Consider the following 25,909-nt stretch of genomic DNA (forward strand, 5'->3'; position numbering starts at 1 on the left):
CCCCGGGGTACGGGTCCCTCCCCACGGGCACCGACTCTCCCCGGGGTACGGGTCCCTCCCCACGGGCACCGACTCTCCCCGGGGTACGGGTCCCTCCCCCCACGGGCACCGACTCTCCCCGGGGTACGGGTCCCTCCCCACGGGCACCGACTCTCCCCGCGGTACGGGACCCCCCCCACGGGCACCGACACTCCCCAGGGTACGGGTCCCTCCCCCCACGGGCACCGACTCTCCCCGGGGTACGGGTCCCTCCCCACGGGCACTGACTCTCCCCGGGGTACGGGTCCCTCCCCACGGGCACCGACTCTCCCCGGGGTACGGGTCCCTCCCCCCACGGGCACCGACTCTCCCCGGGGTACGGGTCCCTCCCCACGGGCACCGACTACTTCCCGGGGTATGGGTCCCTCCCCCCACGGGCACCGACTCTCCCCGGAGTACGGATCCCTCCCCACGGGCACCGACTCTCCCCGGGGTACGGGTCCCCCCCCATGGGCACCGACTCTCCCCGGGGTACGGGTCTCCCTCTCCACGGGCACCGACTCTCCCCGGGGTACTGGTCTCCCTCTCCACGGGCACTGACTCTCCCCGGGGTACGGATCCCTCCCCACGGGCACCGATTCTCCCCGGGGTACGGGTCCCCCCCACGGGCACCGACTCTCCCCGGGGTACGGGTCTCCCTCGGGCACTGACTCTCCCCGGGGTACGGGTCCCCCCCCCCCCCCCCCCCCCCCCCCCCCCCCACGGGCACCGAATCTCCCCGAGGTACGGGTCCCCCTCGGGCACAGACGCTCCCCGAGCTCCTGGGAGATGTGTGTTGAATTATGGGATATTTGGATCAATAATCTGTGCATTCTGTCCACAGGGGTGGTTTTTGCGAGTGTCTCCTCTGGTCTCGGAGAATTCACATTCCTCTCCCTCACTTCGTTTTTCCACAGGTAAGTGTCGTTGACAACTCGCATCCTCTCACGCCCTCCAATAGTCAATGTTCGGAGTGGGTTAAGAGACTTTCCAATTATATGTCAAACTGATGCCAAGTAGCCAATAATTGACACTGATTATACAAAGGGGTTGCAGGAGGCACTTGTGGGGCGGGTGGTGATAGAGTTTTGTCCAGAGCGTGTTCAAGGAAAATAAAGGTGTTTGGGAAAAGGAGCAAAACTCTTTACTCAACAGCAGCCAGTGGTAGCAGAGGATGGTTGCTGTGTTAATGTAAAGGGTTAAAAGATACAACTTTTCCTGAAGAGAAAAGAAATTCTGCATCAACGAAGGAGAGAGTGAAAAAAAATATGGCTGAACCGAGACTAAAGATGTCCGAATGTGACTATCCGCCGCTATTTTCTGAAAGGGGTTCGTACGACCAATGGAGAAGTGAAGTTGTGATGTGGACTAAGGTCTTGAAAATGAAAATCGCTTATTGTCACGAGTAGGCTTCAATGAAGTTACTGCGAAAAGCCCCTAGTCGCCACATTCCGGCGCCTGTTTGGGGAGGCTGTTACGGGAATCGAACCGTGCTGCTGGCCTGCCTTGGTCTGTTTTCAAAGCCAGCAATTTAGCCCAGTGTGCTAAACAGCCCCATGTAGATTTACATAGAATTTACAGTGCAGAAGGAGGCCATTCGGCCCATCGAGTCTGCACCGGCTCCTGGAAAGAGCACTCTACCCAGGGTTAACACCTCCACCCTATCCCCATAACCCAGTAACCCCACCCAACACTAAGGGCAATTTTGGACACTAAGGGCAATTTATCATGGTCAATCCACCTAACCTGCACATCTTTGGACTGTGGGAGGAAACCGGAGCACCCGGAGGAAACCCACGCACACACGGGGAGGATGTGCAGACTCCGCACAGACAGTGACCCAGCCGGGAATCGAACCTGGGACCCTGGAGCTGTGAAGCCACAGTGCTAACCACTGTGCTACCGTGCTGTGATGGACAGGCTCCTGGTTTTGATATGGGTTACGTTTGTGGATAATGATACTTTATTCGATCAGATGACAGAGGCTTTAAAAAAGTTTCTGGGGAATCTTTCGATTCCTGTGGCTTCTTTGTCACAAATCGGTCACAAAGTGGAGAGGATCTCCAGGAAGATCGCGCGTGTAGACACTGACATTAAGTTTCTACAAAGATGCACGAAAGCAGAGAAGACCCCGAAAGGGCGACAGATCGCAAACCCACACTGTGCTCACCCCAGTCCAACACCGGCATCTCCACATCACAAATTGGTCAGTCAGCAATTAAGCAGACTATGAAAGGTACACTACTGACCAGATCGTACGGCTCCGAACAGGTTCGGAGAGTATGGAAGGAGATCGGGAAATTATGAGCACGGAAATCCGTTTAAAACCTACAATAGGAGGGACATGGAGAATGGAAATAAGAAAACGAAGCCCAGAAATGTCCCGGGGTATGATAAATCAGTGTTTTCGATGTGATTCTCAATACCATTATGCTTTCAACTGTCCAACACGTTATTATCGAGTGTTTGAAGCTACACATGATACGGAAGAGTCAGAAGAGGAAAAAGATAGTGACCAGAAAGAAGGCATTGTCCTATTAACAAGCAGTTTTACGCCGGTAGTGAGGGTGTTGGCTGCAGAATCCTTCAATTGTGCTGGATCGGACAGTGGCTGCACATCTACTGTGTGTGGAATTGACTAATTGAAATGTTACCTGGACTCTTTGGATGCTGTAAATCGTAACAAGGTTAAGGAATTTGAAAGTTCCACAAGTTTCAGGTTTGGGGATGATAATACTCTGAAGTCGCTGAAAAGAGTGGGGATCCCTTGCAATATTGCCGGAGTGAATCATTACATTAGCACGGATGTTGTATCAAGTGAGGTACCTTTGCTTCTGAGCAGACCGTCGATGAAGAAAGCACACATGAAGCTGGATATGGAACAGGATAAGGCAACAGTTTTTGGAAAGACGGTGGACTTACAATTTACACAGTCGGGACATTATTGAAAAATGAAATGAAATGAAAATCGCTTATTGTCACGAGTAGGCTTCAAATGAAGTTACTGTGAAAAGCCCCTAGTCGCCACATTCGGCGCCTGTTCGGGGAGGCTGTTACCGGAATCGAACCGTGCTGCTGGCCTGCTTGGTCTGCTTTCAAAGCCAGCGATTTGTATTCCATTACTGACAAATAAGATTTCAAGTGCAGTTGTTAGGGATGCGTTATTAGCAGCTGGAAATAATAATAATCTTTACTGTCACAAGTAGGCTTACATTAACACTGCAAGGAAGTTACTGTGAAAAGCCCCTAGTCGCCACATTCCGAAACCTGTTTGGGAACACGGTGGGAGAATTCAGAATGTCCAATTCACCTAACAAGCACGTCTTCCGGGACTTGTGGGAAGAAACCGGAGCACCCGGAGGAAACCCACGTAGACACGGGGAGAACATGCAGACTCCGCATAGAGAGTGACCCAAGCCGGGAATTGAACCTGGGACCCTGGCAAAGCCATAGTGCTAACCACTGTGCTACAAATGGGACTTTAGCTGGTAAAAAGCTTGTTGTAGTAAAACTGCATAGGCAATTTGCACATCCGTCTCCTCGAAGGCTGAAAAATTTATTAAAGGATGCAGGGGTAAGGGATGATGACTATACTAAACTGGTAGAACAGGTTAGTGATCACTGTGAAGTTTGCAGGAAGTACAGAAAGACACCAGCACGACCGATAGTAACCCTACCTTTGGCCAGGGATTTTAATGACATTGTGGCCATGGACCTTGAGATCTGGGATAAAGCCAAGAATATGTTTACTTGGGGTAGCATGGTGGCGCAGTGATTAGCACTGCAGCCTCACGGCGCCGAGGTCCCAGGTTCGATCCCGGCTCTGGGTCACTGTCCGTGTGGAGTTTGCACATTCTCCCCATGTTTGCGTGGGTTTCGCCCCCACAACACAAAGATGTGCAGGGAAGTAGATTTAGCAACCAGATTTAGTCAATCAACCATTGTACGAAGTAAAGAAAACAGTAATCCTGGATCAGATCGTGGAAAAATGGATAGGGACAGGAATGGGTCCACCGGCAAAATTCCTTACTGACAATGGGGGAGAATTTGCTTATGGTGAGTTTCGGCATATGTGTGAAAACGTGAATATCACAGTTTTGAACACGGCTGCAGAAAGCCCATTTAGTAATGGTATGTGTGAAAGAAACCACGCGGTAATAGATGACATGCTCCGGAAAATGTTGGCAGATCAACCAAATGGCAAGTTAAATTCAGCTTTAGCATGGGCGGTACATGCAAAGAATTCATTGCAAATGGTTGGGGGCTATATCTCAATCAATTAGTGTTTGGTAGAAACCCTAAAATTCCGTCCATTTTGGATGACCAGCCTCCAGCTTGGGAAGGGACTACAATTAGCTCAGGTTTTACTGAACATTTAAATGCATTACATAGCAGTAGAAAAGCCTTTTTGGAAGCAGAAGCCTCTGAAAGAATTTGTACACCTTTAAGGCATGATGTTCGGCCATCAAATATAGTTTTTTAGCAAGGAGACATAGTATACTATAAGAGAGACAATTTTAATGAATGGAAAGGCCCAGGGAAGATCATAGGCATAGATGGCAAAACAATTATTTTGCAACATGGTAATCAGACTGTTAGGGTACATTCATCAAGGATAATGGGTACAGATTACACATTTTCAAATTTAGAAAGAGCAGACAGACAGACATGATGAGGAACCAGAGTCATCTGGTACGCATGTGTTACAGAACTATGAGGACCAGTTAACTGATATAGACAGGGTTTCTATAGAGGAACATAATACTTCTGATGAATTAGAACAGGCCATTTTCCCGAAAGGACAACTGCCAAAAATTGGTACAAAAGTGACATACTTGCCTGAAGGATCTAGTCAATGGAAGGATGCAACTGTTATTAGTAGAGCAGGGAAGGTCACTGGAAAGTATAAACATTAGTTGAATGTACAGCATTCAGGGGAGAGAGTCAAGACAATGGATTGGGAAAACGAAGTTCAAAAACGGAGGGCACAGAAATGGTGCCAGTTCAGATAGCACATCGATAGTGAACACGTCTGCAGGAAAAGGTCGAGAACTATTGAAAGGACATCCCGCTACAGAAGGGAAAGATCAAGCAGTAGCAGTACAGAACGAGATACCAGGCAGGAAAGGGGACGTAGTTTATCAAGGTCTCGGAACAGGAGTAAGACTACGAATGCTACTCGGAGTAGAAACCCACATGCACGTGAGATTTTGGTGGCCTCCAATTAGATGAAAAAGTTATCAAAGATGCTAAACAGCAAGAACTGCATAGTTGGAGTGAATTTGGGTTTACACGGAAGTACCGGATAGGAGACAAAAAGCTCCCACAGATGGATTTGTACAGAAAAGGTTCTTCCAGATGGAACTTATAAGGCAAAGGCCAGGTTTGTGGCAAGGGGATTTGAAGAAAACTTAGAAGATCAGGATTTAAGAGTAGATTCACCTACGGCAGGAAAGGTTATAGAACATAGAACATAGAACAGTACAGCACAGAACAGGCCCTTCGGCCCTCGATGTTGTGCCGAGCAATGATCACCCTACTTAAACCCACATACCCGTAACCCGACAATCCCCCCATTAACCTTACACTACGGGCAATTTAGCATGGCCAATCCACCTAACCCGCACATCTTTGGACTGTGGGAGGAAACCGGAGCACCCGGAGGAAACCCACGCACACACAGGGAGGACGTGCAGACTCCACACAGACATGTTAAATATTTTCTTGGCTCTATTGGCCACAAAGGCATGGGAATGCAAATCTATAGATATAAAAGCTGCCTTTTTGCAGGGGCATCAGCTCCAGAGAGACATTTTTCTCCGTCCTCCTAAAGAAGCAGCTAACACAGAAGGGGTACTCTGGAAGTTGAACAAATGTGTATGTGGATTAAATGATGCGTCTGGAGTCTGGTATTTTTCGGTAAGGTCAGTTTTGTTAAAGTTAGGCTGTTACCAGTTGAAAGCAGATCCAGCAATGTTTTACTGGCACTGTAAAGGAAATCTTTCTGGCATCTTTATGATGCATGTCGATGATTTTTTGTGGGGTGGGACTAGTGATTTTGAAGCTATTGTAATCTCTGGTTTGAGGAAAGAATTCCGGGTTGGAAGTCAGGCTTCCGGTGCATTTAAATATATTGGACTGGAAATCGGACAGACTAAGTTAGGGGCAACTTTACGTCAGCAATCTTATTTGGAGAGCATCAGCACAATAGTCGTGGTCGGGTTTCACAAAAAGACGCAATGGTTTCAAAGATGGAAAAAGAGGAACTGTGGAGTTTAATTGGTTAGGTAGACAGACTAGACCGGACGTTGGTTTTGATGTCTTAGAGTTGAATACAAAAATGAATGATCCCAAAGTGGAAGACATAATAAGAGCGAATAAAGTGTTGGCCAAACTAAAAATGCAGGAGTGTGTTTTGAAGTTCCCTGTTTTAGGTGATCCTAGGCATTTGAAACTCATAGTTTATAGTGATGCGTCCTATGCAAATTTATGTGATGGGGTTTCAAGCGCAGAGGTTTTATAATTTTCCTTTTGGGGAACAATGGTAAATGTTGCCCCCTTGTACAAAGAAAATAAGGAGAGTGGTCAAAAGCACATTGGCCGCTGAGATGTTACGCCTTGTAGAGGCAGTGAACATGGCCTTTTATATATCCGAGACTTTGACAGACACTTTGGGATTTGGGGAACATACCCATTGAGTGCCACATTGACAATAAATCCCTGTGGGAAAATGTGCACTAACAAAGTGTGAATGAGAAAAGGTTACGAATAGACATCGCAAGTTTGAAGCGGATGTTGGACAGAGGGGAAATAGCAAAAATTAATTGGTCGACAGCAGCTATCAATTGTCCAATTGTTTTACGAAGAGAGGGCTAGTTCACAGAAACTTTTGGATATTATTAATGAAGGGTGCCTGTTTCTGTGACGTCTTTTTTTCCTCCCAAAAATGAATTTAACAAAAAAGTGGGAGGGGGCGGGGGGGGGGGGGGGGAATTGCATGTTTTTAGGTTTCTTGTTATTTAGTTTTTTTGGGGGAAACCAATATTTATCAAATTATTCTTTCCCCCAAGGAAGTGGAGATTGTTAGGAATGGGTTAAGAGATATTCCAATTAGATGTGTCATTGATGTTAAGTATCCAATAATTGACACTGATATGTAAAGGGGTTGCAAGTGTGTTCAAGGAAAATAAAGGTGTTTGGGAAAATAGCAGAACTCTTAACTCGACGCAACAGCAGCCTGAAGCTAACATCTCTCACCTCCCTATCTCTGTAACCTCCTCCAGCCCCTACAACCCTCCCTATCTCTGTAACCTCCTCCATCCTCGACAACCCTCTCTATCTCTGTAACCTCCTCCAGCCCCCGACAGCCCTCCCTATCTCTGTAACCTCCTCCAGCCCCTACAACCCTCCCTATCTCTGTAACCTCCTCCAGCCCCTGACAACCCTCCCTATCTCTGTAACCTCCTCCAGCCCCTGACAACCCTCCCTATCTCTGTAACCTCCTCCAGCCCCTGACAACCCTCCCTATCTCTATAACCTCCTCCAACCCCTACAACCCTCCCTATCTCTGTAAACTTCTCCAGCCCCTACAACCCTCCCTATCTCTGTAACCTCCTCCAGCCCCTACAACCCTCCCTATCTCTGTAACCTCCTCCAGCCCCTACAACCCTCCCTATCTCTGTAACCTCCTCCAGTCCCTACAACCCTCCCTATCTCTGTAACCTCCTCCAGTCCCTACAACCCTCCCTTTCTCTGCAACTGGAGTCAATGGGAATCAGGGGGAAATCTCTCCGCTGGTTGGAGTCATACCCGGCACAAAGGAAGATGGTTGTGGTGGTTGGAGGTCAATCATCTCAGCTCCAGGACATCACTGTAGGAGTTCCTCAGGGTAGTGTCCTCGGCCCCAACCATCTTCAGCTGCTTCATCAATGACCTTCCCTCCATCATAAGGTCAGAAGTGGGGATGTTCGCTGCTGACTGCACAATGTTCACCATTCACAACTCCTCAGACACTGAAGCCGTCCATGTCCAAATGCAGCAAAACCTGGACAATATCCAGGCTCGGGGCTGACAAGCGGCAACTTACATTCACACCACACAAGTGCCAGGCAATCACCATCCCCTACAAGAGAGGATCTAACCACCGCCCCTTGACATTCAATGGCATTCCCATCGCTGAATCCCCCACACTCAACATCCTGGGGGTTCCCATTGATCAGAAACTGAACTGGACCCAGCCATATAAACACTGCGGCTCCCAGAGCAGGTCAGAGGCTGGGAATCCTGCGGAGAGTAACTCACCTCCTGACTCCCCCCAAAGCCTGTCCACCATCTACAAGGACACAAGTCAGGAGTGTGATGGGACCCTCTCCAGTTGCCTGGATGGGTGCGGCTCCCAACAACACTCGAGAAGCTCCACACCATCCAGGACAAAGCAGCTCCCGCTCGATCGACACGCTAACCCCCACCTTCCACATCCGCTCCCTCCCCCACCGACGCACAGCGGCAGCCGTGTGTCCCGTCTACAAGATGCACGGCAGCCACTCGCCGAGGCTCCTTCGACAGCACCTCCCAAACCCGCCACCTCTCCCACCGAGAGGGGCAGCAGGGGCAGCAGGGGCACGGGGAACACCCACCGCCTGCATGTTCCCGTTCAGGTTAATCGCCACCCTGACTTGTTCCTGTAGAACAGGCTGGAGACGGGCCTGGGGGGAAAGCCAGATCGAGACAGCGAGACAGAGAGAGCGATCACATTGGAGGGGGAAGGTCAGGATGAAGAGCAATTACTGAGTGAGGCAACAGAGATACGATGGGCCCATTCAGCCCCTCTCCAGCCTGTTACACAGGAACAGGAGGAGGCCCATTCAGCCCCTCTCCAGCCTGTTACACAGCAACAGGAGGAGGCCCATTCAGCCCCTCTTCAGCCTGTTACACAGGAACAGGAGGAGGCCCATTCAGCCCCTCTCCAGCCTGTTACACAGGAACAGGAGGAGGCTACATTCAGCCCCTCTCCAGCCTGTTACACAGGAGCAGGAGGCCCATTCAGCCCCTCTCCAGTCTGTTACACAGGAACAGGAGGAGGCCCATTCAGCCCCTCTCCAGCCTGTTACACAGCAACAGGAGGAGGCCCATTCAGCCCCTCTTCAGCCTGTTACACAGGAACAGGAGGAGGCCCATTCAGCCCCTCTCCAGCATGTTACACAGGAACATCAGGAGGCCCATTCAGCCCCTCTCCAGCCTGTTACACAGGAACAGGAGGAGGCCCATTCAACCCCTCTCCAGCCTGTTACACAGGAACAGGAGGAGGCCCATTCAGCCCCTCTCCAGCCTATTACACAGCAACAGGAGGAGGCCCATTCAGCCCCTCTCCAGCCTTTTACTCAGGAACAGGAGGAGGCCCATTGAGCCCCTCTCCAGCCTGTTACACAGCAACAGGAGGCCCATTCAGCCCCTCTCCAGCCTTTTACTCAGGAACAGGAGGAGGCCCATTGAGCCCCTCTCCAGCCTGTTACACAGCAACAGGAGGCCCATTCAGCCCCTCTCCAGCCTGTTACACAGGAATAGGAGTCCACTCAGCCCTTCTCGAGCCTCAGATCTCACTCCATCAAACTGCAGTTATCTCTGATCCGTTCTTCCCTTTGAGAATCTTGTTGTGGGCAGGGCGACTGGATATCTGAGTGTGAATCCTTCTTCTTTCTCTCTCTCTCTCTCTCTCTCTTTCACAGTGATGTTGTTTCTTACTGGTCCTCAGGGACAGGATTTGCTGGCCTCCTCGGAGCGCTCTCCTACTCCGGATTGACACAAGCCGGAATGTCCCCCCGGCACACTGTGCTGCTGATGGTGATAATACCGATCGTCCTCTGGATCAGGTAACCTGGAGTGATAGGGGAGGTGGGGGTGCGTAAAGCGGGAGGGGCAATATTCGCCCCTTCTAGGGCATTGTGGGGACTGTCCGAGGGGGGGGGGTGGGGATTTGGGGGGGGGGGGGGGGCCCCGCGGGTTGGTGTGGTCACAGAATATTCCAGAAGGGGGGCGGTCAGGAGGGAGCGGCGGAGGGAGTGTTCTAGAATTAGTGGAGCTGGGATTGGGGGTGTTCTGGAACGAGCTGGGGCCTGTCACAGACTGATCCAGGCGGAGTGGGAGTCGGGCGGTGATCTAGAACAGGCGGGCCGGAGTCGGAGAGTGAGAGGTGATGAGCGGGGAAGTTGGCCGGTGTCCTCGGGCGATCACCTTCCACCCCGGATGGAGTGGGGAGACGGAGAGCCCGGGGCCGGGCAGCCATTCCCGCCGGCTCTCACCTTCCCAACTTTCCTTCTTTCTCAGTTACTTCCACCTGCTCCTGCGGCCTGGAGAACTCTCCAATTGGACAATCCAGACCACATGCAGACGGCCCGAGTGTCAACCCATCATTGAGCGTCCAGATTCCGGGAAGTATAATTGACGTTTAATCCCGTACCCCGGGGAGAGTCGGTGCCCATGGGGAGGGGGACCCGTACCCCGGGGAGAGTCGGTGCCCGTGGGGAGGGGGACCCGTACCCCGGGGAGAGTCGGTGCCCATGGGGAGGGGGACCCGTACCCCGGGGAGAGTCGGTGCCCGTGGGGAGGGGGACCCGTACCCCGGGGAGAGCCGGTGCCCGTGGGGGGGACCCGTACCCCGGGGAGAGTCGGTGCCCGTGGGGGGAGGGACCCGTACCCCGGGGAGAGTCGGTTCCCGTGGGGGGAGGGACCTGTACCCCGGGGAGAGTCGGTGCCCGTGGGGAGGGGGACCCGTACCCCGGGGAGAGTCGGTGCCCGTGGGAGGGAGGGACCTGTACCCCGGGGAGAGTCGGTGCCCGTGGGGAGGGACCCGTACCCCGGGGAGAGTCGGTGCCCGTGGGGGGGGGACCCGTACCCCGGGGAGAGTCGGTGCCCGTGGGGAGGGACCCGTACCCCGGGGAGAGTGGGTGCCCGTGGGGGGGGGGGGACCCGTACCCCGGGGAGAGTCGGTGCCCGTGGGGAGGGACCCGTACCCCGGGGAGAGTCTGTGCCCGTGGGGGGGGGGACCCGTACCCCGGGGAGGGTCGGTGCCCGTGGGGAGGGACCCGTACCCCGGGGAGAGTCGGTGCCCGTGGGGAGGGACCCGTACCCCGGGGAGAGACGGTGCCCGTGGGGAGGGGGACCCGTACCCCGGGGAGAGTCGGTGTCCGTGGGGGGAGGGACCCGTACCCTGGGGAGAGTCGGTGCCCGTGGGGAGGGGGACCCGTACCCCGGGGAGAGTCGGTGTCCGTGGGGGGAGGGACCCGTGCCCCCGGGAGAGTCGGTGCCCGTGGGGGGAGGGACGCGTACCCCGGGGAGAGTCTGTGCCCGTGGGGGGGGGGGACCCGTACCCCGGGGAGAGTGGGTGCCCGTGGGTGGGGGGGACCCGTACCCCGGGGAGAGTCGGTGCCCGTGGGGAGGGACCTGTACCCCGGGGAGAGTCGGTGCCCGTGGGGAGGGGGACCCGTACCCCGGGGAGAGTCGGTGCCCGTGGGGAGGGGGACCCGTACCCCGGGGAGAGTCGGTGCCCGTGGGGAGGACCCGTACCCCGGGGAGAGTCGGTGTCCGTGGGGGGAGGGACCCGTACCCCGGGGAGAGTCGGTGCCCGTGGGGGGGGGACCCGTACCCCGGGGAGAGTCGGTGTCCGTGGGGGGAGGGACCCGTACCCCGGGGAGAGTCGGTGCCCGTGGGGGGAGGGGCCCGTACCCTGGGGAGAGTCGGTGCCCGTGGGGGGGGGACCCGTACCCCGGGGAGAGTTGGTGTCCGTGGGGGGAGGGGCCCGTACCCCGGGGAGAGTTGGTGCCCGTGGGGAGGGATCCGTACCCCGGGGACAGTCGGTTTGAAGTAATTCTATTTTATTCTCCACAGAAGTCAGAGAGTCGAGGTTGACGTTCTCGAAAAGAGTTTTCATTATCCGGGTAGGAATGCATTTTGTCCGATAACATTTTACCCGTGATAACTTCACTTGTACGATTAGAGTAGTGTAGAGGGAGCTCTGTATTGTACCTGTCTCTGGGAGAGTTCAATGCTGACACTGGGTATAAAGTGGGAGGGTTACAGTGTCAGGGTCATGTAGAGGGAGCTCTGTATTGTACCTGTCTCTGGGAGAGTTCGATGCTGACACTGTGTATACAGTGGGGGGGGGGGGGGTTATAGTGGAGGGGGGGGGGGGGTTACAGTATCAGGATAATGTAGAGGGAGCTCTGTATTGTACCTGTCTCTGGGAGAGTTCGATGCTGACACTGCGTATACAGTGGGGGGGGGGTTACAGTGGAGGGGGGGGGGGTTACAGTGTCAGGGTGATGTAGAGGGAGCTCTGTATTGTACCTGTCTCTGGGAGAGTTCGATGCTGACACTGGGTATAAAATGGGGGGGGGGGGGGGGGGGGGGGTTACAGTGTCAGGGTAATGTAGAGGGAGCTCTGTATTGTACCTGTTACCGATTTTCTTTTTTAACAGGGACTACTGAAATACATGATTCCCTTGGGCATGATATATTTTGCAGAATATTTCATTAACCAGGGACTGGTGAGTAGAAATGATCTCAAATATTGACTGAGTGCTAGTTCTATATTGTGGGCCAGGGTATAGAGAACCCCAAAGTATATGATGGAGTTCATCTGACCCACAACCTCAAATAGATATTGGTTTGGGGAGCACAGAAGCCCATTTTACAGGAGTGAATCAACAGAGTGCTAATAGTATTTTTAAACAAAAACAATGTTTATTCCATAAATCCAGTTAATATTTTATGAACCCACAGTAAACATTCTATCAACTACCAACCATGATTACCCCCCAAAAGGATACAATACTCTATACGTAACCCTTAATAACTTTCCAAGCAACCTCCATAAGTCAAGAAAAGTTTTTCACACATACAGTAGGTTCGCATTCCTTACAAACTTCGGTATTACTTTGAAATCATCAAGTGATCTGGAGACATTCTTTAGCATGCAGAGAGGGACATCAATAGACACGTCTGCTTGGTTTGGAAACAGCTCTCCAACTGAAAGCGATACTAGAACAAAGAGACACAAAGAGCTTCCAGCACCACCCACGTAATGATACCACTGCAGCCGTTTGATTAAGCAGACTTTTCTTAAAGGGACATTTACATAACAGTTCAAATAATCCCAATGTCAGAGGGTCAGTACTGAGGGAATGCTGCACTGTCAGAGGGTCAGTACTGAGGGAGTGCCGCACTGTCACAGGGTCAGTACTGAGGGAGTGCCGCACTGTCAGAGGGTCAGTACTGAGGGAATGCTGCACTGTCAGAGGGTCAGTACTGAGGGAGTGCTGATCTGTCAGAGGGTCAGTACTGAGGGAGTGCTGCACTGTCAGAGGGTCAGTACTGAGTGAGTGCTGCTCTGTCAGAAGGTCAGTACTGAGTGACTGCTGCACTGTCACAGGGTCAGTGCTGAGGGAGTGCCGCACTGTCAGAGGGTCAGTACTGAGGGAGTGCTGCACTGTCAGAGGGTCAGTACTGAGGGAGTGCCGCACTGTCAGAGGGTCAGTATTGAGGGTGTGCCACACTGTCAGAGGGTCAGTACTGAGGGAGTGCCGCACTGTCAGAGGGTCAGTACTGAGGGAGTGCCACACTGTCAGAGGGTCAGTACTGAGGGAGTGCCGCACTGTCAGAGGGTCAGTACTGAGGGAGTGCCGCACATTCAGAGGGTCAGTACTGAGTGAGTGCTGCACTGTCAGAGGGTCAGTACTGAGGGAGCTCCGCACTGTCAGAGGGTCAGGACTGAGGGAGTGCCGCACTATCAGAGGGTCAGTACTGAGGGAGTGCCGCACTGTCAGAGGGTCAGTACTGAGGGAGTGCCGCACTGTCAGAGGGTCAGTACTGAGGGAGCTCCGCACTGTCAGAGGGTCAGTACTGAGGGAGTGCTGCACTGTCAGAGGGTCAGTACTGAGGGAGTGCTGATCTGTCAGATGGTCAGTACTGAGGGAGTGCCGCACTGTCAGAGGGTCAGTACTGAGGGTGTGCCACACTGTCAGAGGGTCAATACTGAGGGAGTGCCGCACTGTCAGAGGGTCAGTACTGAGGGAGTGCCACACTGTCAGAGGGTCAGTACTGAGGGAGTGCCGCACTGTCAGAGGGTCAGAACTGAGGGAGCTCCGCACTGTCAGAGGGTCAGTAAGTACTGAGGGAGTGCTGCGCTGTCAGAGGGTCAGTACTGAGGAGTGCTGCACTGTCAGAGGGTCAGTACTGAGGGAGTGCCACACTGTCAGAGGGTCAGTACAGAGGGAGTGCCGCACTGTCAGAGGGTCAGTACTGAGGGAGCTCCGCACTGTCAGAGGGTCAGTAAGTACTGAGGGAGTGCTGCGCTGTCAGAGGGTCAGTACTGAGGGATTGATCAGTATTTCTGGATTTCCAATGGGTGATCCTCACGGCTGGTACACACACATCTAAAATTGGGAAATGCAGAATAGGGCAGAGGGACGGGATAACACACAAGAATAACTGCTCTCCTATTTTCTCCCATTCTTCCACCAATCACTACTCCGTCTCTCTCTCTCTCTGTCTCTCTCTCTCTGTCTGTCTCTCTGTCTCTGTCCCTCTCTGTCCCTCTCTGTTTCTCTCTCTGTCTCTCTCTGTCTCTCTCTGTCTCTCTCTGTCTCTCTCTCTGTCTCTCTCTCTCTGTCTCTCTCTCTCTGTCTCTCTCTGTCTCTCTCTGTCTCTCTCTCTCTGTCTCTCTCTCTGTCTCTGTCTCTTTCTGTCTCTCTCTGTCTCTCTCTCTGTCTCTCTCTCTCTGTCTCTCTCTGTCTCTTTCTCTCTCTGTCTCTCTCTCTCTGTCTCTCTCTCTCTGTCTCTCTCTCTGTCTCTCTTTCTCTCTCTCCGTCTCCCTCTCTCTCTCTCTGTCTCTGTCTCTCTCCCTCTCTCTCTGTCTCTCTCTGTCTCTCTCTCTCTGTTTTGCATTCTGTTCATTCCTGTCCCAGTTTGAACTCCTGTTCTTTAGGAAGTGTGCACTGAATCATGATGGACAGTATCGCTGGTGAGTGGCCTCAAAATCCCAGAAAAACTTACTCTCCCCGGGGTACGCCCCACCCCCTCCCCCCACGGGCACCGACTCTCCCCGGGGTACGGGTCCCCCTCCCCACGGGCACCGACTCTCCCCGGGGTACGGGTCCCTCCTCACGGGCACCGACTCTCCCCGGGGTACGGGTCCCCCCCCCCCCCCCCCCCACGGGCACCGACTCTCCCCGGGGTACGGGTCCCCCCATGGGCACCGACTCTCCCCGGGGTACGCCCCCCCCCCCCCTCTCATGGGCACCGACTCTCCCCGGGGTACGGGTCCCTCCCCCCACGGGCACCGACTCTACCCGGGGTACGGGTCCCTCCCCACGGGCACCGACTCTCCCCGGGGTACGGGTTCGCTGTTGCAAGGTTTTGTGCAGTTAAGCAAGTCTTGCAAGATGATTATTTAATTGTTTGTGTTTATTAACAACTATACACAGACGTCCGGTACATTTGCTCAGCTGAGGGCTGCCTCCATGCTTGCCTGTGCACACGTCTCAGTCCAGTGCAAGTCTGCTCGCTGGACGGGGGCAGGGTGGGATGCATAGCCCACATCAAATGAATGATTTATTTTTTTTAAAGGGTTAACATGGGACCAGAAACAGTGCTGCCTGCGTTGTGATGTAACAGAGCACGTCACCCCGCGTTTTGAAGGAAAACATTTTACCTGCTCACTTATAACTTCTTTATCTCCAATTAAGCAAAGCCCATTGTACGTCAAAAGCCACTGGTAAATAAAGTTGGCAAACACAGGGATATTTGCTGCACATTGTGTGGAGATTTCCTTTCTTTGAAGGAGAAACCGGCCCTTCCAAGAACAGCCTGGAGACCCTTCTGTTCTTGAAAGACTGAATAAAATGCTGCAGCCCACACTGCTACAGACCTGGCTCCTCCCATTAATCACATCACCTCTATCCCACTCAGATGTCCCATGACCGGCGTCCTAATCGTAGAATCATAGGACGCCCAACAGTGCAGAAGGCGGCAATTGGCCCATCGTGTTTGCGCTAACCCTCTGAAAGAACACCCCTTACTTAGCCCGCTCACCATCCTATCCCCGTAACCCCACCTCACCTTTGGACTCTCAGGGGGTAATTGTGCCGTGGCCAAACCCACCTAACCTGCACACCGGTTGGAAACCCACGAGGACAACGGGGAGAAAGTGCAAACTCCACACACAACGTCGCCCCAGGCCGCAATTGAACCCGGGTCCCTGGTACTGTGAAGAGGCAGTGCTAACCACTGTGCCACCGTGCCGCCCTAAGTCTGAATACAATGGCCGAGATTCTCCCACACCCCCGCCAGCTCGGAGAATCGCCGCTGATCGGCATGAATCCCGCCCCCGCCGGCTGCCGAACCCTCCGGCCCTCCAAACATCGGCGAGGCGTGCGTCGTGCTGCCCACTCCGGAGAATGGCGGGGACCGGCATGACTCAATGGGCCCCGGCCCTCGATGGGCCGAAGGCCCGCTGGATTTTTTGCTGGTCCCGCCGGCGTGGATCAGACTGGGTCCCTCACCGGCGGGTTCCGGGGTCCTGGGGGGGGGGGGGGGCGCGGGGTGATCTGGCCCCGGGGAGTGCCCCCACGGTGGCCGGGCCGGCGATCGGGGCCCACAGATCGGTGGACGGGCCTGTGCCGCGGGGGCACACTTTTACTACGCGTCGGCCGTGTCAGCCTCCGCGATGGCATAAATGTAGGTGACACCTGCGCGTGCGCGGGGATGACGGCAGCAGCCGCTGACGCGCCCGCGCAAGCGCGGACTCTCGCCGACCGGCGGAGTCCCTTCGTCCCCGGCTGGCCTGGCGCCAAAGGCCTTCCACGCCGGCCGGCGGGGCACAAACCACTCCGGCGCCGGCCTAGCCCCTGAAGATGCGGAGGATTCCAGACCTTTATGGAGGGCCTTCGGCGCAGCGGTTCATGCCACACCATCCTGCCGGGACCCCCCGCCCTGCCGGGTACGGGGAAATCCCGCCCTACATCTGAAATTATCTCCCCTCCGGGGAATCTCCAGCAATCCTCACAAATCCCGCCCCATGTTTGTAAACTACGAGTCGCGCTTCATACAGTTCAAGGTTCCGAGCTCCACGCTTGCCTCTGCACACGTCTCTGTCTCGGCAAGACACTGCCCTCAAAACCCAGGTCACGTCTTCCTTTACATCACACTGTGGGTGGGGCCGTCCAACTTTAACTCTTTCTCTGCCAGAACTTTATACTATACATCCCCCACAGGTACCAATTCCACTCAACTACACCCACCTGGAATATTTTGATCCACTTCCATCTCAAAGGTTATTATTCCCTCTGCACCCTCCCTCACTCAGGTACCAGACGCTGTATCAGTGCGGAGTGTTTATCTCCAGGTCGTCAGGGAATTGCTTCCATCTCCAACGAATCTGGATTCTCGCGATCTTGCAGGTAACAAAATATTTACCTCATTCCATATCTAACCCCGTGCTGTACCTGTCCTGGGAGTGTTTGATGGGGACAGTGTAGAGGGAACTTTACTCTGTATCTAACCCCGTGCTGTACCTGTCCTGGGAGTGTTTGATGGGGACAGTGTAGAGGGAACATTACTCTGTATCTAACCCTGTGCTGTACCTGTCCTGGGAGTGTTTGATGGGGACAGTGTAGAGGGAGCTTTACTCTGTATCTAACCCTGTGCTGTACCTGTCCTGGGAGTGTTTGATGGGGACAGTGTAGAGATAGAGATAGAGAAATACAGCACAGAACAGGCCCTTCGGCCCACGATGTTGCGCCGAACTTTTGTCCTAAGTTAATCATAGAATTTTGGACACTAAGGGCAATTTTACATGGCCAATCCACCCAACCTGCACATCTTTGGACTGTGGGAGGAAACCGGAGCACCCGGAGGAAACCCACGCACACACGTGGAGGATGTGCAGACTCCGCACAGAAGTGACCCAAGTCGAAATCGAACTTGGGACCCTGGAGCTGTGAAGCAATTGTGCTATCCACAATGCTACCATGCTGCCCTTAAGAAGAAGTTAACCTATACTCCATTATTCTACCCTAATCCATGTACCTATCCAATAGCCGCTTGAAGGTCCCTAACGTTTCCGACTCAACTACTTCCACAGGCAGTGCATTCCATGCCCCCACCACTCTCTGGGTAAAGAACCTACCTCTGACATCCCCCCTATATCTTCCACCATTTACCTTAAATTTATGTCCCCTTGTAATGGTGTGTTCCACCCGGGGAAAAAGTCTCTGACTGTCTACTCTATCTATTCCCCGATCATCTTATAAACCTCTATCAAGTTGCCCCTCATCCTTCTCCGTTCTAATGAGAAAAGGCCTAGCACCCTCAACCTTTCCTCGTATGACCTACTCTCCATTCCAGGCAACATCCTGGTAAATCTCCTTTGCACCTTTTCCAAAGCTTCCACATCCTTCCTAAAATGAGGCGACCAGAACTGCACACAGTACTCCAAATGTGCCCTGACCAAGGTTTTGTACAGCTGCATCATCACCTCACGGCTCTTAAATTCAATCCCTCTGCTAATGAACGCTAGCACATCATAGGCCTTCTTCACAGCTCTATCTACTTGAGTGGCAACTTTCAAAGATCTATGAACATAGACCCCAAGATCTCTCTGCTCCTCCACATTGCCAAGAACCCTACCGTTAACCCTGTATTCCGCATTCATATTTGTCCTTCCAAAATGGACAACCTCACACTTGTCAGGGTTAAACTCCATCTGCCACTTCTCAGCCCAGCCCTGCATCCTATCTATGTCCCTTTGAAGCCGACAACAGCCCTCCTCACTATCCACAACTCCACCAATCTTCGTATCATCTGCAAATTTACTGACCCACCCTTCGACTCCCTCATCCAAGTCGTTAATGAAAATCACAAACAGCAGAGGACCCAGAACTGATCCCTGCGGTACGCCACTGATAACTGGGCTCCAGGCTGAATATTTGCCATCCACCACCACTCTCTGTCTTCTATCGGTTAGCCAGTTTGTTATCCAACTGGCCAAATTTCCCACTATCCCATGCCTCCTTCCTTTCTGCACAAGCCTACAATGGGAAACCTTATCAAATGCCTTACTAAAATCCATGTACCACTACATCCACTGCTTTACCTTCATCCACATGCTTGGTCACCTCCTCAAAGAAGTCAATAAGACTTGGAAGGCAAGACCTACCCCTCACAAATCCGTGCTGACTATCCCTAATCAAGCAGTGCCTTTCCAGATGCTCAGAAATCCTATCCCTCAGTACCCTTTCCATTACTTTGCCTACCACCGAAGTAAGACTAACTGGCCTGTAATTCCCAGGGTTATCCGATTCCCTTTTTTGAACAGGGGCACGACATTCGCCACTCTCCAATCCTCTGGTACCACCCTTGTTGACAGCGAGGACGAAAAGATCATTGCCAACAGCTCTGCAATTTCATTTCTTGCTTCCCATAGAATCCTTGGATATATCCCGTCAGGCCCGGGGGACTTGTCTATCCTCAAGTTTTTCAAAACGCGCAATACATCTTCCTTCCTGACAAGTATCTCCTCGAGCTTATCAGTCTGTTTCACACTGTCCTCTCCAACAATATGGCCCCTCTCGTTTGTAAATACTGAAGAAAAATACTTGTTGAAGACCTCTCCTATCTCTTCAGACTCAATACACAATCTCCCGCTACTGTCCTTGATTGGACCTACCCTCGCTCTAGTCATTCTCATATTTCTCACATCTGTGTAAAAGGCCTTGGGATTTTCCTTGATCCTACCTGCCAAAGATTTTTCATGCCCTCTCTTAGCTCTCCTAATCCCTTTCTTCAGTTCCCTCCTGGCTATCTTGTATCCATCCAGCGCCCTGTCTGAACCTTGTTTCTTCAGCCTTACATAAGTCTCCTTCTTCCTCTTAACAAGACATTCAACCTCTCTTGTCAGCCATGGTTCCCTCACTCGACCATCTCTTCCCTGCCTAACAGGGACATGCATATCAAAGACACGCAGTACCTGTTCCTTGAACAAGTTCCACATTTCACTTGTGTCCTTCCCTGACAGCCTTTGTTCCCAACTTCTGCACTTCAATTCTTGTCTGACAGCATTGTATTTACCCTTCCCCCAATTATAAACCTTGCCCTGTTGCACGCACCTATCCCTCTCCATAACTAAAGTGAAAGTCACAGAATTGTGGTCACTACCTCCAAAATGCTCCCCCACTAACAAATCTATCACCTGCCCTGGTTCATTACCAAGTACTAAATCCAATATGGCCTCCCCTCTGGTCGGACAATCTACATACTGTGTTAGAAAAGCTTCCTGGACACACTGCACAAACACTACCCCATCCAAACTATTTGATCTAAAGAGTTTCCACTCAATGTTTGGGAAGTTGAAGTCACCCATGACTACTACCCTGTGACTTCTGCACCTTTTCAAAATCTGTTTCCCAATCTGTTCCTCCACATCTCTGCTGCTATTGGGGGGCCTATAGAAAACTCCCAACAAGGTGACTGTTCCTGTCCTATTTCTGACTTCAACCCATACTACCTCAGTAGGCAGATCCCCCTCGAACTGCCTTTCTGCAGCTGTTATACTATCTCTAATTAACAATGCCCCCCCCCCCCCCCCGCCCCCCCCACCTCTTTTACCATCCTCCCTAATAGAACATAGAACAGTACAGCACAGAACAGGCCCTTCGGCCCTCAATGTTGTGCCGAGCCATGATCACCCTACTCAAACCCCTATACCTGTAACCCAACAACCCCCCCCCCCTTAACCTTACTTTAATTAGGACACTACGGGCAATTTAGCATGGCCAATCCACCTAACCCGCACATCTTTGGACTGTGGGAGGAAACCGGAGCACCCGGAGGAAACCCACGCACACAGGGGGAGGACGTGCAGACTCCACACAGACAGTGACCCAGCCGGGAATCGAACCTGGGACCCTGGAGCTGTGAAGCATTTATGCTAACCACAATGCTACCCTGCTGCCCCAATCTTGTTGAAACATCTATAACCAGGGACCTCCAACAACCATTTCTGCCCCTCTTCTATCCAAGTTTCCGTGATGGACACCACATCGTAGTCCCAAGTACCGATCCATGCCTCAAGTTCACCCACCTTATTCCTGATGCTTCTTGCATTAAAGTATACACACTTCAACCCATCTCCTTGCCTGCAAGTACTCTCCTTTGTCAGTGTTACCTTCCCCACTGCATCACTACGTGCTTTGGCGTCCTGAATATCGGCTTCCTTAGTTGCTGGACCACAGATCCGGTTCCCATTCCCCTGCCAAATTAGTTTAAACCCTCCCGAAGAGTACGAGGAAACCCCCCCCCAGGATATTGGTGCCTCTCTGGTTCAGATGCAACCCGTCCTGCTTGTACAGGTCCCACCTTCCCCAGAATGCGCTCCAATTATCCAAATACCTGAAGCCCTCCCTCCTACACCATTCCTGCAGCCACGTGTTCAACTGCACTCTCTCCCTATTCCTAGCCTCGCTATCACGTGGCACCGGCAACAAACCAGAGATGACAACTCTGTCTATCCTGGCCTTTAACTTCCAGCCTAACTCCCTAAACTTGTTTATTACCTCCACACTCTTTTTCCTACCTACTTTGTTGGTACCAATGTGCACCACGACTTCTGGCTGCTCACCCTCACCCTTCAGGATCCTGAAGACACGATCAGAGACATCCCTGGCCCTGGCACCCGGGAGGCAACATACCTTTCGGGAGTCTCGCTCGCGACTACAGAATCTCCTATCTATTCCCCTAACCATTGAATCTCCTATTACTATTGCTTTTCTATGCTCCCCCTTCGCTTCTGAGCCCCAGAGCCAGACTCAGTGCCAGAGACCTGGCCGCTGGGGCCTTCCCCCGGTAGGTCATCCCCCCCAACAGCATCCAAAACGGTATACTTGTTTTGAAGGGGAATGGCCACGAGGGATCCCTGCACTGTCTGCCTGTTAGTTTTCTTTCCCCTGACTGTAACCCAGCTACTCTTGTCCAGTACCTTTGGTGTGGCTACCTCCCTGTAACTCCTCTCGATAACCCCCTCTGCCTCCCGGATGATCCGAAGTTCATTCAGCTCCAGCTCCAGTTCCTTAACACGGTCTCTGAGGAGCTGGAGTTGGGTGCACTTCCCGCAGGTATAGTCAGCGGGGACACCAGTGGTATCCCTCACCACCCACATCCTACAGGAGGAGCATGCAACTGCCCTAGCCTCCATCTCCTCTTACTTTACAGAATTAGCTGCCCCGTGGACCAACTGGACCTCCGCCCTCCGACTCTGCTCCCAGTCAGCTGTACTCTAAACTCCTGGCTCCCTTCACGCTCTTTGATAAATATAGGAAATAAAATGTAAGGAGCACCTTACTCCCTCCTCACCTAACCCCCTCAGCCACCAAACTCTCACTGTAGCACTCAAATGCCACAAGCTCAGCACTCCAGTGTAGAGGGAGCTTTACTCTGTATCTAACCCCGTGCTGTACCTGCCCTGGGAGTGTTTGATGGGGACAGGGTAGAGGGAGCTTTACTCTGTATCTAACCCCGTGCTGTACCTGTCCTGGGAGTGTTTGATGGGGACAGTGAAGAGGGAGCTTTACTCTGTATCTAACCCCGTGCTGTACCTGCCCTGGGAGTGTTTGATGGGGACAGGGTAGAGGGAGCTTTACTCTGTATCTAACCCCGTGCTGTACCTGTCCTGGGAGAGTTTGATGGGGACAGTGTAGAGGGAGCTTTACTCTTTATCTAACCCTGTGCTGTACCTGTCCTGGGAGTGTTTGATGGGGACAGTGAAGAGGGAGCTTTAATTTGTATTTAACTATGTGCTGGACCTATCCTGGGAATGTTTGATGGGGACAGTGTAGAGGGAGCTTTACTCTGTATCTAACCCCGTGCTGTACCTGTCCTGGGAGTGTTTGATGGGGACAGTGTAGAGGGAGCTTTACTCTGTATCTAACCCCGTGCTGTAACTGTCCTGGGAGTGTTTGATGGGGACAGTGTAGAGGGAGCTTTACTCTGTATCTAACCCCGTGCTGTACCTGTCCTGGGAGTGTTTGATGGGGACAGTGTAGAGGGAGCTTTACTCTGTATCTAACCCCGTGCTGTACCTGTCCTGGGAGTGTTTGATGGGGACAGTGTAGAGGGAGCTTTACTCTGTATCTAACCCCGTGCTGTACCTGTCCTGGGAGTGTTTGATGGGCACAGTGTAGAGGGAGCTTTACTCTGTATCTAACCCCGTGCTGTAACTGTCCTGGAGTGTTTGATGGGGACAGTGTAGAGGGAGCTTTACTCTGTATCTAACCCCGTGCTGTAACTGTCCTGGGAGTGTTTGATGGGGACAGTGTAGAGGGAGCTTTACTCTGTATCTAACCCCGTGCTTTACCTGTCCTGGGAGTGTTTGTTGGGGACAGTGTAGAGGGAGCTTTACTCTGTATCTAACCCCGTGCTGTACCTGTCCTGGGAGTGTTTGATGGGGACAGTGTAGACCAGTGTTCTTCAAACTTTTTTGCCAGGGACCCATTTTTACCAACCGACCAACCTTCGCGACCCACGCCGGCCGACCTTCGCGACCCACCATTTTCTCTTACCATGTTTGTTGCAGACAAGAATGGAGGAAATGGTTTTGGGTCCCTTTGGCGCTCGTACACGCTCCTCCAATGGAACCTGTTGGATGAAGGTGAAGCCTTCCTGTGTCGGAAAGTATGGAGTCTCCATCTGTCCAAAGTTCTGAATTTTGTTCCTGTAAAATGTTATCAAATAACCCTCGCCCCCGAAGTTCTAAAAAAAATTAATGAATAAAATAAATGAAAAAAATGAATAAACCCCCCCACCCGAACTTATTAAAATAATGAATAAAATAAATTAAAAATTAAATGAATAAAATAAATGAATAAAAACCACTACAGAACTTGTGAAACAAAAAGCTGCAACCGTTTTTAAAAATAGCGGCCGCACTGCGCGTGCGTGCCCGATTTGCGCATGTGCGCTAATCATCGTGCGCGCATGCACAATGCGGCCAAATTTTTTTTTGACATGTTCGCGGCCGTTTGCTGCCCACGTTATGAAAAGCCGGCTGCTACGCAGGGATTTGCGCGAGCGAGTGCACCACGGACAATGGCTCCTCGACTCTCCCAACGCCTAGCCGCGGGTCGCACCCCCGACTTTGAAGAACACTGGTGTAGAGGGAGTTTTCCTCTGTGTCTCACCCCATGTTCTGTTTTTTATTTTAACCGTGCAGATCCTGAACATGATTTTCCTGTTATTTGAAGTGTGGTATGCCTTTATTCCGAGTATCTGGATAATATTCGTCATTATTCTGTACGAAGGGCTGCTTGGCGGAGGAGGCTATGTGAATACGTTCCGGAACATCAGGCTTGAGGTAACCCTGGGTTAGGGAGAGGGGAAATCAGCCAGGGTTCCTGCTCCTGATCACTGTCCAGTGATCCCCGGGTTAGAGAGAGAGAGGGGAAATCAGCCAGGGTTCCTGCTCCTGATCACTGTCCAGTGATCCCTGGGTTAGAGAGAGAGGGGAAATCAGCCAGGGTCCCTGCTCCTGATCACTGTCCAGTGATCCCTGGGTTAGAGAGAGAGGGGAAATCAGCCAGGGTTCCTGTTCCTGATTACTCTCCAGTGATCCCTGGGTTAGAGAGAGAGAGAGAGAGGAAATCAGCCAGGGTTCCTGCTCCTGATCACTTTCCAGTGATCCCTGGGTTAGAGAGAGAAGGGAAATCAGCCAGGGTTCCTGCTCCTGATCACTGTCCTGTGATCCCTGGGTTAGGGACAGAGAGGGGAAATCAGCCAGGGTTCCTGCTCCTGATCACTTTCCAGTGATCCCTGGGTTAGAGAGAGAGGGGAAATCAGCCAGGGTTTCTGCTCCTGATCACTGTCCTGTGATCCCTGGGTTAGAGAGAGGGGAAATCAGCCAGGGTTCCTGCTCCTGATCACTTTCCAGTGATCCCTGAGTTAGAGAGAGAGGGGTAATCAGCCAGGGTTCCTGCTCCTGATCACTGTCCAGTGATCCCTGGGTTAGAGAGAGAGGGGAAATTAGCCCTTCTGGGCTTTTGGAAATCTAAATAAATCACGTCCACTGGTTCTCCTTTGTCTAACTTCCTTGTTACTTCCTCAAAGAACTCTAGCAGATTGGTCAGACATGACCTCCCCTTGACGAAGCTGTGCAGACTCAGTCCCATTTTACCATGCACTTCCAAGTGCTCCGCGATCTCATCTTTAATAACAGACTCTAAAATCTTACCAATGACCGAAGTCAGGCTAACCGGCCTATAATTTCCCGTCTTCTACCTCCCTCCCTTCTTAAACAGCGGTGTTACATTGTTTGGCTGCGATCTAACCTCTTGCTGTCTCGCTCTCTTCTCCCCCCCCCACTTTGCTGTTGCCACAGAGCCCGGAGGAGGAGCGGGAATTTGCCATGGGCGCGGCAAGCGTGGCGGACACGCTGGGAATCGCGCTGTCTGGAGCTGTCGCTCTGCCCTTCCATGACCACATGTGCCGGCTGGACTGAAGCCCCACACTCTCTCCGGCCAGCGCCTCCTCCAAGTTTTTCACGGCTCTCCCTCTGGTTCAGGAGAGGCTGGGTGTTGGGAGGGGTGGGGGGGGTGGGACCGGGGGGGGTGGGGGGGGGGGGGGGGGGGGCGCTGGGCCCTGCACATCGTTCCTGCCCCTTTCTGGAATTGCATCACTAATGTCATTGTGTTGAGGTGGCCATTTTGTCTCCACGGGGGGAGGGGAGGGCGGTAGGTGGCCATTTTGTCACCATGGGGAGGAGGGGAGGGTGGTAGGCGGCCATTTTGTCCCCATGGGGGAGGGGACAGCGGTAGGCGGCCATTTTGTCTCCACGGGGGGAGGGGAGGGAAGT

At 52.7% G+C, this 25,909-nt stretch overlaps 1 protein-coding gene across 1 annotated transcript in view; it reads left to right on the top strand.

The window, feature by feature from the left end:
• cln3 (CLN3 lysosomal/endosomal transmembrane protein, battenin) overlaps window positions 1-25,635 on the top strand; it is a 27,007-nt gene extending 1,372 nt beyond the window's left edge. The window contains exons 4-12 of the mRNA XM_038781276.1: window positions 863-935; window positions 9,744-9,887; window positions 10,342-10,445; window positions 11,902-11,951; window positions 12,492-12,560; window positions 14,979-15,034; window positions 17,378-17,471; window positions 24,275-24,415; window positions 25,436-25,635. Of these exons, the coding sequence (XP_038637204.1) occupies window positions 863-935; window positions 9,744-9,887; window positions 10,342-10,445; window positions 11,902-11,951; window positions 12,492-12,560; window positions 14,979-15,034; window positions 17,378-17,471; window positions 24,275-24,415; window positions 25,436-25,555 (851 nt within the window). The 3' untranslated portion in view covers window positions 25,556-25,635. The remainder of the gene's footprint in view (window positions 1-862; window positions 936-9,743; window positions 9,888-10,341; window positions 10,446-11,901; window positions 11,952-12,491; window positions 12,561-14,978; window positions 15,035-17,377; window positions 17,472-24,274; window positions 24,416-25,435) is intronic.
• The last annotated feature ends 274 nt before the right edge of the window (window positions 25,636-25,909 follow it).

Source organism: Scyliorhinus canicula, chromosome 20 (genome assembly GCF_902713615.1).
Source record: "Scyliorhinus canicula chromosome 20, sScyCan1.1, whole genome shotgun sequence".
Taxonomy (NCBI): domain Eukaryota; kingdom Metazoa; phylum Chordata; class Chondrichthyes; order Carcharhiniformes; family Scyliorhinidae; genus Scyliorhinus; species Scyliorhinus canicula.